The sequence below is a fragment of the Lytechinus variegatus genome, chromosome 2 (genome assembly GCF_018143015.1).
Source record: "Lytechinus variegatus isolate NC3 chromosome 2, Lvar_3.0, whole genome shotgun sequence".
NCBI lineage: Eukaryota > Metazoa > Echinodermata > Echinoidea > Temnopleuroida > Toxopneustidae > Lytechinus > Lytechinus variegatus.
Genome location: NC_054741.1, coordinates 28,257,062 through 28,271,116, shown reverse-complemented (window position 1 = coordinate 28,271,116; position 14,055 = coordinate 28,257,062). Strand labels below are relative to the sequence as shown.

Sequence of the window (14,055 nt, the reverse complement as noted above, 5' to 3'; positions counted from 1 at the left end):
TTTGGTAACGATATCAAAATGAGTTCGTACAGAATCCAATGAAATGACCACCAAAGTGTCTGTCTGTATAAACAAGTGGAATGCCTCTGGCCGTCTCACCTGCATCACGCAATTCAATATAGCAGCAGTGCTGACTTTGAAAACTACTCTAACTCGCACAAGATGTTTAGTGATACATGGTTACTCTTATGTCCACTTTTTATGAACTAGACCAATAAACTTACAGAGATATGATGGTTATTCAACAAAAGAAAACCAACATGGCCAAAGTTCATTGACCTTACATGACCTTTGACCTTGATCATGTGACCTGAAACTCGCACAGGATGTTCAGTGATACTTGATTACTCTTATGTACAAGTTTCATGAATCAGATCCATAAACTTTCAAAGTTATGATGGTAATTCAACAGATAACCCAATTTGGCCAAAGTTCATTGACCTTTGACCTTGGTCATGTGACCTGAAACGCGCACAGGATGTTCAGTGATACTTGATTACTTTAATGTCCAAGTTTAATGAACTAGATCAATAAACTTTCAAAGTTATGATGGTAATTCAACAGATACCCACAATTCGGCCAAAGTTCATTGACCCTAAATGACCTTTGACCTTAGTCATGAGACCTGAAACTTGCACAAAATGTTCAGTGGTGCTTGGTTACTATTATGTCCAAGTTTCATGAATCAGATCCATAAACTTTCAAAGTTATGATGGGAATTCAACAGATATCCCCAATTCGGCCAAAGTTCATTGACCCTAAATGACCTTTGACCTTGGTCATGTGACGTGAAACTCATGCAGGATGTTCAGTGATACTTGGTTAACCTTATGTCCAAGTTTCATGAACTAGGTCCATATATTTTCTAAGTTATGATGACATTTCAAAAACTTAACCTCAGGTTAAGATTTCGATGTTGATTCCTCCAACATGGTCTAAGTTCATTGACCCTAAATGACCTTTGACCTTGGTCATGTGACATGAAACTCTAATAGGATGTTCAGTAATACTTGATTAACCTTATGGCCAAGTTTCATGAACTAGGTCCATATACTTTCTAAGTTATGATGTCATTTCAAAAACTTAACCTCAGGTTAAGATTTGATGTTGACGCCGCCGCCGCCGCCGCCGCCTTCGGAAAAGCGGCGCCTATAGTCTCACTCTGCTAAGCAGGTGAGACAATAAAACGTATGTGCCATAGGATTCTGGAAGAAATTGTGTAATTGCTGAGAAATCACCAAATAAGCACAGGATTCGCGTAGAGCGTCGGGCCCGACATTCAAAGCAATAATTATACAGTGTCCCACGTGCGCTTATCTGTGTTGGGGATCTTTAGTCATTTTTCAGCGTAGATTTCAAGATTTCACAAGGTTCAGTTTATGTAACTGTACCAGATCTAGATCCTCGATGATATACTGACAATTAAGCTTTGTTTTACAGACTTTCTCATGAAATCAGTGTTTACTGCAACTACTGGAATTTCTCTTTAACTCGGATATTCCGATTTTAATACAAGTACTGGACCTACTGGGGATATTGAAATGTGGAGTAAGGGATTCCATTTCCAATTTGAAAATTTTATGAGGCTTCTATTGGGGTAAAGGATTTTCCGTTCATGGATCTTGTTACAGAAGGTCCCAGAGTCGATGCAAATAATATCCCCTTTTCAAGTTTAAATATGGTGATTTAGGGGCCATTTTTTTCTCATTTTTTTAAATATTTCTGACACTATTCACAATCCTTGCCTACCTACAAAATGCACCATATTTACTGCATTTTTTCTCTCAAAGATACTGTCCACTCTTCAACCCCCCCCCCCCCCCCAGCAGGAGTGACCACAGAAATCAGTAAAAAAAAACAACATGCAAATAAATGACTGATATTTTTGTAATTTGCATTAGTTAAATGAAATGCCATCAGAAAATGTGATTGAAATAGCACAAGATATCTGTGTGAATATTTCTCAGTAAGTTGGGCAATGAGAGACTATTTCTAAGTTGCTTGCAAATAATTATTTCCCATTACTCTAATGTATACTTACCACAACACTTTTCTTCTTCATCTCTTCAAGATAAGGATGTGGTATCTGTTCAGTAATGCTCATGTCCTTGAAAAAGGGAATGTGATTGCAGAGTATTCGGGATATCATCACTTCATACTCATCCCTGTGAAAGAAGTAAATCAGAAACAGTCAGTCGGCAAGCCCCTTTGTTAATGAGCAAATGGGCAAGATTTATCCAATTCCTCTCGTCACTGAATTCATGTCCCTGCAAAATCTTGTGAATTGTGAGACTTTCTTTCTTTTTCTTGAGTAAAATTGATTATTTTTGTACCATGGGAAAGAGTAAATGTTACTCTTTATATTGGTCATTTCTTTTGAATAAAATATTTTGATAAGTGAATTTTGTACTTGAAAAAATGCATCAAACATAATTTTTTTCCTCTGTGTTCACTTGCAAATTCTGCAACATTTTGTGTTTTAGGCACAAACAATATTTATATCATCAGAAAGCTCAAACTCTATACTTTCTTACAATGTCACTCTTGATATGTGGCATCTTTGAGATGGGTCAGCAGCCAGCTTTTTCCATCAAGATGCAAGAAGAGATTTCTAAAATTTCTCAGTAACATAAAATCGAGAGTTCTGATTGGCTGAGTAATGTTTTCACAACAACAGGAGCAGGTAATTTGAAGAGATTACCACATGGTGAGTGTGACCTTGCAGAGGCCCAGTGAGGGGAACATTGGAATTTGCGCAGGTGTGTGGTCTCTATGACCAATCAGAGCGCAGTATTCTTGTTTTTGAGCTGCTAAAAGTACTTGGCCTATGAAACCTGGCTGCTGACCCATCTAAATACATCTTATAAAAATTATATTACCGGTATATCAAAGCTTAGATCTTCAGCTTTATCATTATCTAAAAATCATTTGTGCTCAAACAAAAATTAAGTGTGAAAACAACTTTTGTTGCATGAAAATTATTTTGTTTCATGTTTTATATCAAATGTTTTCCCTATATTACAACATTCTTTTAAAAATCCACACACATGACCTGAAAGAATGATTCTTCTTCTTTACAAAGATACCCAAAACATGAAATTTTGTCAATATTTAGAGCAGCAATGGCCGAATAAAAAGAGGTGTTTTGGTTTGCACCAAGTTCATTAACAACACAGAAAATCCTCTAGTCATGATATCACTTGGATAAAAGAAGCTACTTTTTCAGGGCTTGCCGACTGGAAAGAAATGAAACTTAAATATTATGTAGTATCATTGATACAGCATTAAGTTTCAAGAAATTATGCCACCCTCCCCCTATAGAATATAATACAACACAAAGATAAAGTGTTTCCATTCATTGGCATACATAAACAAAGTTTGACATCGATCCCTCAACGGTTCTTTCGATATTGCAAGAACAAATGTTTTCAGTCTGAAATGACCTCTGACCTTGTGATCCTAAAATCTGATCTAACAATCATTGCTCACATAAATGCACACATGGGCCAAGTTTAAAGTTGGTTTCTTAATAATTCTTTAGTTATCTCAAGAACATATCTTTGATATGTAATAAACTCTGTGGCCTTATACCTTGTGACCCCAATATCACATCTGATCAGAGTCCAGCAATATATATACATTTATCACATTGATATTTTGATTAATTTTTAGACAAAGCAAGAACAGGAGGGACAGACACTGCATGAAAATGTAATGCCTCCTACAACCATGATATGAAGCGCAGAGGCACAACAATTAAAAGGGGATAAATTTACCGTAGATTACAAATATCATCAGTAGAAGGGAGGAAGATATCTTGAGAAATACTTGAAAGCTGTTCCAAAGATGGTTCCTCGTCTCTAAGATGGAAACATGGGACACGGTCTAACTCTCCAAAGCACTGTACCATGCTGTTCAGTTTTCCATTCATACTTGAACGGAACGTTATTACCGAGCTTTGATCAACACTGGCACACATCAAGGTATATCCTAATGGTGTTGCTGCATATAAATTGAAAAGAAAGCATTTTCATCAACAAGTAGGCCTATGATAGCCATAAGTGATACACCCATAACACATCCATTCAAATACTAATTTATAATAAAATTGGAAAATAATTGCATTTTAACTTTTCACCCATTTTTTTTTTTTTTAACAGTAATATGCACATCCTGAACTGAATGCAAATGAAGGACCTGAAGATGTCACATATTTTTTGTGTATTTCATTATATCACAATACCATATTTCAATATTCATAGCTTTGCAATGTTGAAGGCTCTTTCTCTGATCCACACCAAATCATAATCATCAATGATATCATGACATCTTCAATTCTCTCATTTGCACTACACCTAAAATGCCTATAAAAAAAATTCATGAAAATCTTAGGAAAAAAAATAATAAGGTGTCCTACTTTTTCTTATTCTTAATCCTATCTTGATGCACGGTAATTGTCAGTGTTATGCTTATTTGAATGATAATTCTTTATCTATTCATCACAGCTTTTTGTGGGGTGGCCTTGACCGTAAGAGAACTTAAGTGAATTATAGTTCTTGAGCTTAATAGTACTCACCTGTTTTCGTTTCGGGGGCCTGGACTGGTCTCTCATTATCAGAGTTAATTGAGGCATCATCGGCTTCTTCTCCAACTATATGAAGATATAATAGGAATAAAGACTAGAATGCAGAGCTGCCAACCTCTGTTGACCAGAAAACTTACTGATCCATAATTAAAATCATATTTCGAAGGAAAAAACACATTTTGATTAATAAATTACATATGCCAATCAAATTTAACAAAAAACATATTTTGCAATAAAAAATCTTTTTTGTCACTTTTGATTATGAAAAAAACATACTAATATTGCTAAAACATATTAGTTGGCAGCTTTGAGAATGCCCTTTTCTATGTTCATATGAAAGCAAGGTTCATCATTCTACCCCTTTTGTCTGTTTTCATCTACTTGTAGCATTCTTCAATCCAGGCAGGGTAGGGATTCGCCCCCATGACCAGCATGGATTGCACAACTTCTTTACAACTATACTAATAATCAAGCCAAGTTTTTTTCCTTCAAGTCTCAAGCATCTTTTGACACTTAATTCAAGATATCCAAGCATGTGGTTCCGAAGTCAGTGGCGTACCGTGGGTCATGGCATTGGGGGGGCACCATCAAAAATTTTGAGTCACTAAGTGAGCGCGCGCCCAGTTGCCAGGTATACTGACCTAATAGAGACATTTTAAGGACAGTGCCATTAAACAGATATGTCTCTCACTGGTTAAATAATGCGAGCACGAAGCGCGAGCTTAAAAATTTTTTATATTGAAACCTAAAAAGGGACATTATAATCAATCTTTTGTAATCGTGATACGTACCTGTCTAATGCGAGCGTGAAGCGCGAGCTGAAATTTTTGTAAATATTGACCCCAAACAGGAAGATTTTAAGGACTATAATTTAGGAATCCATTAAGAGTATACACATCTCACCATAGTCATCTAATGCGAGTGCCAATAAGTGCTTGCTGATTTTGTTAGAATTACATCTAAAACATGCACATAAAGCACTTGTAATCATGATCAACATACCCATCTTACTAATCAATCTTGCAAGCGCGAGCTGAAAATTTAGGAAATTTAGACCTGAAGAGGGGCATTTTAAGGCTTGGTTGTAGGAATTCACGAAGACCCTACATAGTTCACTAGCCAAATAATGCAAGCGTGAGCTGAAAATTTTTGATATTCAGATTAGTCAGGACCATGATGTAAAACAGTTTTTAACTGATCTTGTCATCCTGAATAAATATATTTGAATAAATAAATAAATAAATAAAAAGGGGAATTTTAAGGACTGATTCTAGGAATTTATGGAGAGCAGACATATTTCACCAATCTACTACCTATGAATGTAAGCACGGACAGGAAATGTTTATATTAAGACCTTAAAATTGGGCAATCCCTTTAAGTAGTCATGAAAAAGAAGCATACCGTAAGTAACGGTGTATTAACCGCACCTTTTTCTCGGCGGGATAGAAGCAAAAGTTGGGGGTGCGGTTTATACACGGTGACGGGTCTGAGCCAGCCCGCCGTAACCCCTCCCGTACATGTACGATGTCTGCCAGTTCACAACACATCGAGTGGCCAGGCGTAGCCGCCCAGGCAATGTCGTTTAGAGGGGTATGAGCCGCGGGTAATGGGAAGCGATTATTACGAACTTAATTAAATGTTGTCCATAACAAACGCACCCACCTTCATGACACTAATTTTGACTTTATTCTCGATTCAAAGTAGTGAAGTTCCCTGGCTAATTTAAAAGAGACGCCAAGCATACTCGGTAATATTTTGTCACCGCTGAGCGAGAGTTGAGTGAGCTTAGAGATTGCGTTGTAATGTGGTCATAGTGCGACTTAAGCTGGCGCTATTCAAAGTCCCGTTTCGCGCCAGCTTGTTTTTTTCCTTCCTGTTTGCTTTTCATAAGATACCATGTAAACCACGCACGAGAGACGGCACGAAGCCGTAAAAAACAACTGGAAAAAATGTCAATTTCTTTGTTTCTTGAACCTTCCTGTAATCCCGTATCCAAAATTCATGCTAAGACATCAAATTTCTGAAAGTGATTCATTGATGCAAGAAATGTGAATGTTTCTTCCTCCTACGCTGGGAAAGACACAGATCATAATTTGATAAGATGTACTGGCATGACTGGTACTGTATTGTAGTTTGCAATGTAATGGCAGTGCTGTGTGTGTGTGTACACTGTGACTGTGAGGTGAGTGAGTGTGTAAGTTGCCAATATTGTCGGGACCGTTCTTTCTTTCTAACATTTGTAGATGAATTGATCAAGAACAGCAGATTTCCGCATACCGGTAATCTCTTTGGATACTTTGAAATCTTAAAAACCTAGATTTTGTTTCTTCGTACCTCAAATATGCATGTAAATGTGAGAATTTTTTTTTTTTTTTTTTAGTCCAAAGTTGGGGGTGCGGTTAATACACGGGTGCGGTTAATACACCGTTACTTACGGTACTATTGTACCTAAAACAATAACTCGAAGTGCGAGGAAATGTATTTGGCAGCTTGGTGTATGTTGACTTGAAAACGGGAGGTTTTAGTATAACAGGATTATATTTCTCGGTTAAACAGACAATGCCAGCACCAGGAACAATGAAGACATAGGCCCTGAGCAAATTATGTTTCATAAAGTTATGAAAAAAATGTTTTTTATGTAATATAACCTAACATAATTATGATATGATATAACATTATAATGAACAATAATGTCTTCTTTCCCAATACGTTTCTCTTCCTTTCTCTTTTTTCTCCTTTTCCCCGTTTTTTTTTTTTTTTGGGGGGGGTCAGCCGATGGGGGGGACACGTGCCCCCCCCCCCCCCCCGTAGTTACGCTACTGGTAAGCATCATTTTGTGCTTGCACGTCAAACTGAAAATAGCCCAAATACAAATACTGTTTTCCGTCTTATACCCAAATCATGTCTTTATTTTTTATTATTTAAATAGTAAAATTCAATGTTTGCTGTTAATATATAACCCTAACCCTATCATGTGACCTAAGATTTGTCAGTGATACTTGATTACCCCATGTCCACAATTCATAATCTATATATCCATAAACTTTGAAAGTTATGACAGCAATTTAGTAATTACCTCCAACACGGCCAAAGTTCACTGACCTTAAACCCATTCGACCATGGTCATGTGACCTGAAACTCACACAGGATGTTCAGCGATACTTGATTACTCGTATGTTTAAGTTTTATGAATCAGATCCACAAAAGTTTTAAAGTTATAATGGTCATTCAACATATACCCTGAACTTAGCCATTCATCAACCTTAAATGACCTTTGACTTTGCTCATGTGACCTGAAACTCGCACAGGATATTCAGTGATACTTGATTACCCTTATGTCCATGTTTAATTGCTAGATTATATACACACTCCTGGAATGCGTCATCTACTTTCACTTTAACCCTGTCGTTGCTACTTATTCCCTTGCCCTCATCTAAATCCAGAGAGGACATTCCATTATTACAATGTATCCTTATAATATATTCTTCTGCTCATCCTTCTCTGGCTCAACACCACTTTCATTTAAAATTGAGAAAGTGAAATTATCTTGATTGTATGAGAACTCACACTCATAGATCAGGGGCCCATTTCACAAAGGACTTGCAACTGTTGCAACTTTAAATGGCTACTAACATGGAAACAGGGCTCAGCAGCCAACCATAATCAAGGATACTGGTAGTTGCCATAATTGCAAAGTTACAAGTCCTTTATAAAACAGATCCCAGACCTCAAATAGACCTAGCATGACTTTATATCTAACAGCAAAGATTTATGATTTTTAAAATATGAAATACATAAAGAAATAACACATCATGCTGATTTTGGTCCAATACACTCAATACATTAAACAGAAAAAAAAGTATTTAGAACAAATTTCTGTTGACTTCATTCTTTAACAGATGCAATCCATTCATTCATTTGGGGAGACAATTTCTAAAACTCATCACAACATTTTGTAGATTGCATAATTAAAGGTCAAGTCCACCTCAGAAAAATGTTGATTTAAATCAATAGAGAAAAATCAGACAAGCACAATGCTGAAAATTTCATCAAAATCGGATGTAAAATAAGAAAGTTATGACATTTCAAAGTTTCGCTTATTTTCAACAAAATAGTTATATGAACGAGCCAGTTACATCCAAATGAGAGAGTCGATGACGTCACTCACTAACTACTTCTTTTGTTTTTTATTGTTTGAATTATACAATATTTCAATTTTTACAAATTTGATGATTAGGATCTCATTGCCTGAAGCACAAAATGTTAAAATAATGGAATTTCACGTGTTCAGGGAGGAATGAAACTTCATTTCACATGACAATGACGAGAAAATAGAAATATTTCATACTTCATATAATATAATACAAAAGAAATAGTGAGTGAGTGATGTCATCAACTCACTCATTTGGATGTAACTGGCTCGTTCTTATAACTATTTTGTTGAAAATAAGCGAAACTTTAAAATGCCATAACTTTCTTATTTTACATCCGATTTTGATGAAATTTTCGGTGTTATGCTTGTTGAATTTTTCTCTTTTTATTCAAATCAAGTTTTTGTTGGGGTGGACTTGTCCTTTAATGACACACATGTTAATTTTGGTCGTGAATGCAGTCAATAGCCTAGATCCCTGACAGCTGAATTGGATTGAAATAACCAAGTTAATTCTCTATTTGCTCATTATTTTGTACTTCCCTTTGCTTGACATTACAATTTATTGCAATGGCAATGTCACTTCTCCATCAGTGATAACTTAAATTTCATGGAAACAATCTTTATCATCACACCCATTTCTTGCCTCATTCATCAAACTGCAGTTTCAATGTCTTTATCCAGTTCCTTTCTATTAGACATTTAGCAGCAAATGACGTTGACAGTCATTTTGATTAAAGCACATTAAATATTGCTCTTCATTATTTTATGACTCACCTGCTTCCGTTTGTGAAACCGTGTCCTTTTCATCATTACTGGGGTTCATTTGAGTATCAGTGGGTTCATCAGCTGCATCAAGAATTCAATAGACGTACATGTATAGCAGTCACGACATGAATCCATTACCATGAAAGCATTTATTCAATATCTCATTCCTGCAACAATCCCTAGTTTCTCTATCACAAAACTCTTTCATTCTTCCTTTCTGTTTTTATCTCCCTATTACATATAAAACAAATGATTAATACAGGTTTAGGCAAATTAATTTTATGAACCTGCATTGGTCTATTTAGTGCAAAGTGCATACACTAAATGAGGCATATACATGTACATGTATATGCCATAAATTTGAAATAAACCTTGGTCTTAAATTTAAACCACTTTTGTAAATTCCACCTAAAAGGTCTCCATTATTAATATAGGATATTTATATTGCACACATATCCACCTTGTTAGGTGCTCAAGGAGCTCCTATAATATACCCGGCTAAGCTAGGCGTTCATAGCGCACACAGCTTCTTAAGGAATTACTTCCTACCGGTACCAATTTTTTCCTCACCTGGGTTGAGTGCAGCACATTGTGGATCAGTTTCTTGCTGAAGGAAATTACGCCATGGCTGGGATTCGAACCCACGACTCTCTGTTTCAAAGTCCGAAATCTAATCCACTGGGCCACAATGCTCCATTATTATTCCTATCATGAATATCATAACTTATAAATCTGATGAATTTTGATTGATTGCGTTGATTTCAGATTATTTTATCCATACCTTTTTCCCATTCTGTCAAGTCTACCCACTCATCATCTACAGCCATTTTTGCTTGCTGGTTTGTTGACCGGCGCTCTGTGATTTGCTGTCGTTGTCTGCGGATTGCATCATTGCCTTGGGTTTTCGAGGCTTGCAGGGTTTTTAAGGTGGTTTGGACATTGTAAGTAATACCAAGTTTGTTCAGCTTGTCGAAAGCCTGCAAGCATAAAGCATGTACCTATAATAGATTAATACATTCAGGGGCAGTGCCACGTTGGAAAAGTTACCTACTCCATGACTTTTCAATTAGTGCAAAAAAGTGGGAAGGAAAGAGAGGAAAAGAAAGGGAAAAGGAGAAGGGTGCACAAAGGAGACGTCGGGTGGCTCGTGTAATGCTTTACTCTCCCAATTATCAACTGAACTGACATGATCTTAAGGCCATCTTTCCCCAAAAATCAAAATAGCGATCAGTGCACCTGGATATATATTGTGGCAACTGATAAAATGAGTCTAGTAGCTTGGGTGGATTTGCTATTCAAAGACAACACTCAACTTATAATAGCACATCATAGATAGAATATAGAAAAATTATCATTCTGATTTAATTTTATTACTAGGGGCCGTTTCATAAAGCTGTTCGTATTAGTAAAGAGTGACTTTAGAACAACTGGTGATCATTTCTTGTGGTAAATGGTGTACAAAATGTTAATTGGCGATGATTTAGTGCGTAAGAAAGGATCACCAGTCGTTCTTAACTTACGAACAGCTTTATGAAACGACCCCCTGAATTCACAAGAATATATGACTTTATTGATACCCAAATGTGATTACACATCATTACAGAACATAAAATATGCAAGTCACTGTTTTCTGAAAACAAAAAAAGGATACATGATGCTGTTTAAGGCACATTGAACCTTATTATTCATTCTGAAGTTTGTTCCTAAACTTTCCAAGCAGGGAAAAACTTACATAGGGGCTGGGGGCGATTTACATGTAGCCCCAGAAATGGAAATTCCCATTCATCTCAATGTCAAAGCTTATCTAAAGTTGAAGATTAACCACCCTTTTACATGGTAAAAGATTTGTAGTTTGAATGATTCCAGTGAAAAATAAGGCTAATGATGAATTTTTAGCATGTGTGAAACCACACAAGAATCACGAACGGTAATCACAATTACATATTCAAATTCTACTCCGGAGGTGAATTCCAGTTAAGTTTCACTCAAAATACGGTACAAATTTTTTTTGTAAGGCTTGACCTCCAAAACATCTTTTGGGAGGTGGAGATTACGTGACCTTTCAAGCACTTGTTCAGGGTCTAATTGTCTCATTCATCCCTTCTGAATATATTTGCCTAATCATGAAGGACACATACCGCCTTCACTCGGGAATTCAAATTCAAATCAGTTTTTGAGTGAGCGTGTGAAAGGTCCGATGATTCTAAAGACGATTTGTAATCATCATTACAATGACGATTCTAGATTCACGTGTAAAAATGCCCTTAGACAGTAAGTTGTGAACAGAAGCCCCAGAAAATGAAGAAAAAAAATTGCCTGTTTCCATGTGCTCACTGAATCAAGAGAGGAAATGAGCAAAGGTCCTTAGGCAGCAAGATAAGCTAGCTCAAAACTACTTGACTTTTGACAGACCAATCTATTATGATAATTGGCTTTTATATAGCGTGATCCCAGTCTGTGACTGCTCAAAGAGCTTCACAATTATTATTACCTGGTCCTAACCCTGGTCCCAGGAGTCATAGCTTTTCTTCCCAACCTATTAGGCGCAGTCTTGCTAAACCAACCACAATGACGATTGTTTCCTACCAATACCCAATCAGCACCTGGGTGGAGGGTGGCAAAAACATGGATTGACGTCTTACTAAAGGATGCTAGGCCATGCGGGATTTGAGAACATGACCCTCTGATTGAGAGGTGAGAGTCAGAAGTGCTACACCACAACGCTCCCACATTTATGTACAGTGGTGCTCAAAAGTTAGTGGACCCCACCTGAAAATGCACATATGTAAAGTGTTCAAGTTCTGCTATGTTTAAAGGCCTGGTCCCACTGGCCGATGGACACAAAACATAGACCTACTCATAACGGATGCAGCGGACAAGCAAAATTTTGGGGAGGCTCCATCCGTTTTCATCCAGACAATGGACAAAATGGGCAAACAATTCAATCACAGTGGACGGACGCACGATGGATGAAGAATGTATGAAACATGTATGCAAGAGTACAAAACAGATCCATTTAACGTTTTCCAATGGATGGCAAGATTCTTTTCCCTTTAACTTCCTCTCTGCATCTGTAAGTGCACTGGGACCAAGCCTTTGGATGTTCCATTGTGATGTCAGGTCATGAAATATTACATTCAATAAAGCTTTTTCTCCCGGTTCGCTGAACATTGTAATGCTGTCTCTACATTCAACACTCGGCTAGAAAAGGTGCATTTAGTGGGGGGTTCACTAACTTTTGAGCACAACAATACCATCAGTCAATTTGGAGTTGGTTGTATTGATATGACTGTAGCATACAGTATGTGTCGTGTGGTCCAGTAGTTAGAGTATTGGACTCATAATCACTCTGCCATTGTCTCCATTTTGATAAAGAGACCCGAGAGTAATATCTGTCATCTATAACTTCAGCCACTATGACTGATTAACATGGACGTAAAATGTTTCCTAGGTAATTGCTTATAAATATACCACTTTGGCATTTACCAGCAATACGCTGTCCTGCCGAGTTGCTACTGGAGTTACTTTACCATAAACAGAAACAGAAACTGTGGCATATATTTGAATCAATTTCCTTTTGGGGGGCAAGTTCAAGAATTCGCGCATGTTACGTATGTGACATTTCAGAGGCTTTAATGACCTGAAAAATAGTGTTAAATGACTTTGATTAGATTGAATTCCCTCATGATGGTAGACATCTAGGAGAAGAATAATCATGCGAAAAAATGGTGACATATGACCTTGACCTTTTAGAGAGAAAAATGTGTCGTTACACATGGGACGCAGAAAAAAGACAATTTTTAAAACCTTTTTTTTAAAGAGAGAATTCTCTGAAAGTATTTCATTTGACAACTTGTAACTTAGTGTGATAGAAGTCACAATACTCCAGTATATATAAGGCAAGTTTCATGCCATAAGCCAAATCCCTCTAATTACAGACTCTAATTAAACAAATTAATGACATGTTACGTATGGGACATTTTGTCCCCATAGAGAACGTACACAATTTTCCCCATAATTAAAAAAATTGAAATAATTTAAAATATGGAAATAACGAGAGTTTCTTTCTTTTAATATGTTCTATCAATATGACTGAAAGGGAAATTTTCAACATTTCTTTTTCTTGTTTTTCATGGTTTCATGAATTTGTTTTATATTTTTTCATACTTTTCAATTTTTACAATCTTTCACTTCAGTTGTTTTCATTGATCAGTATTCATAACAAATCAATCTTTAAATACTAAGGAAAAGGTAATTAATCACCTTTTAGAGCACTCTAGAAATTTGTTTTTCTCCATTCACTTTGTACACAAATCTCCCAATTGACATTGTGTGTAAATGTCCCATACGTAACAATTTTTAAATTAACTTTTAAAACGTAAACTCTATTTTTGAAACTTTTTGTGGTATAACATTTTCATACTTAACAAATTAGAACTTCCCAGAGATGCAGCAATACAAGCATTGTATTATGAGAATTAACTTAAAAAAATTAAAAATATAAACTTCTAGACAAGTAAAAGGATACAAGTAAAAGGATACTACAAGTAAA

The 14,055-nt window shown here is 36.3% G+C and overlaps 1 protein-coding gene across 3 annotated transcripts in view; it reads right to left on the bottom strand.

Moving 5' to 3' along the window:
* Nucleotides 1–14,055, bottom strand: part of LOC121407754 — a 39,275-nt gene that overhangs the window by 3,217 nt on the left and 22,003 nt on the right. For all 3 annotated transcript variants that reach the window (XM_041598946.1, XM_041598947.1, XM_041598948.1), the window contains exons 4-8: nt 10,285–10,480; nt 9,513–9,584; nt 4,577–4,651; nt 3,777–4,002; nt 2,042–2,165 (exon numbers count right to left, since the gene is read on the bottom strand). In XM_041598946.1, the coding sequence (XP_041454880.1) occupies nt 2,042–2,165; nt 3,777–4,002; nt 4,577–4,651; nt 9,513–9,584; nt 10,285–10,480 (693 nt within the window). The remainder of the gene's footprint in view (nt 1–2,041; nt 2,166–3,776; nt 4,003–4,576; nt 4,652–9,512; nt 9,585–10,284; nt 10,481–14,055) is intronic.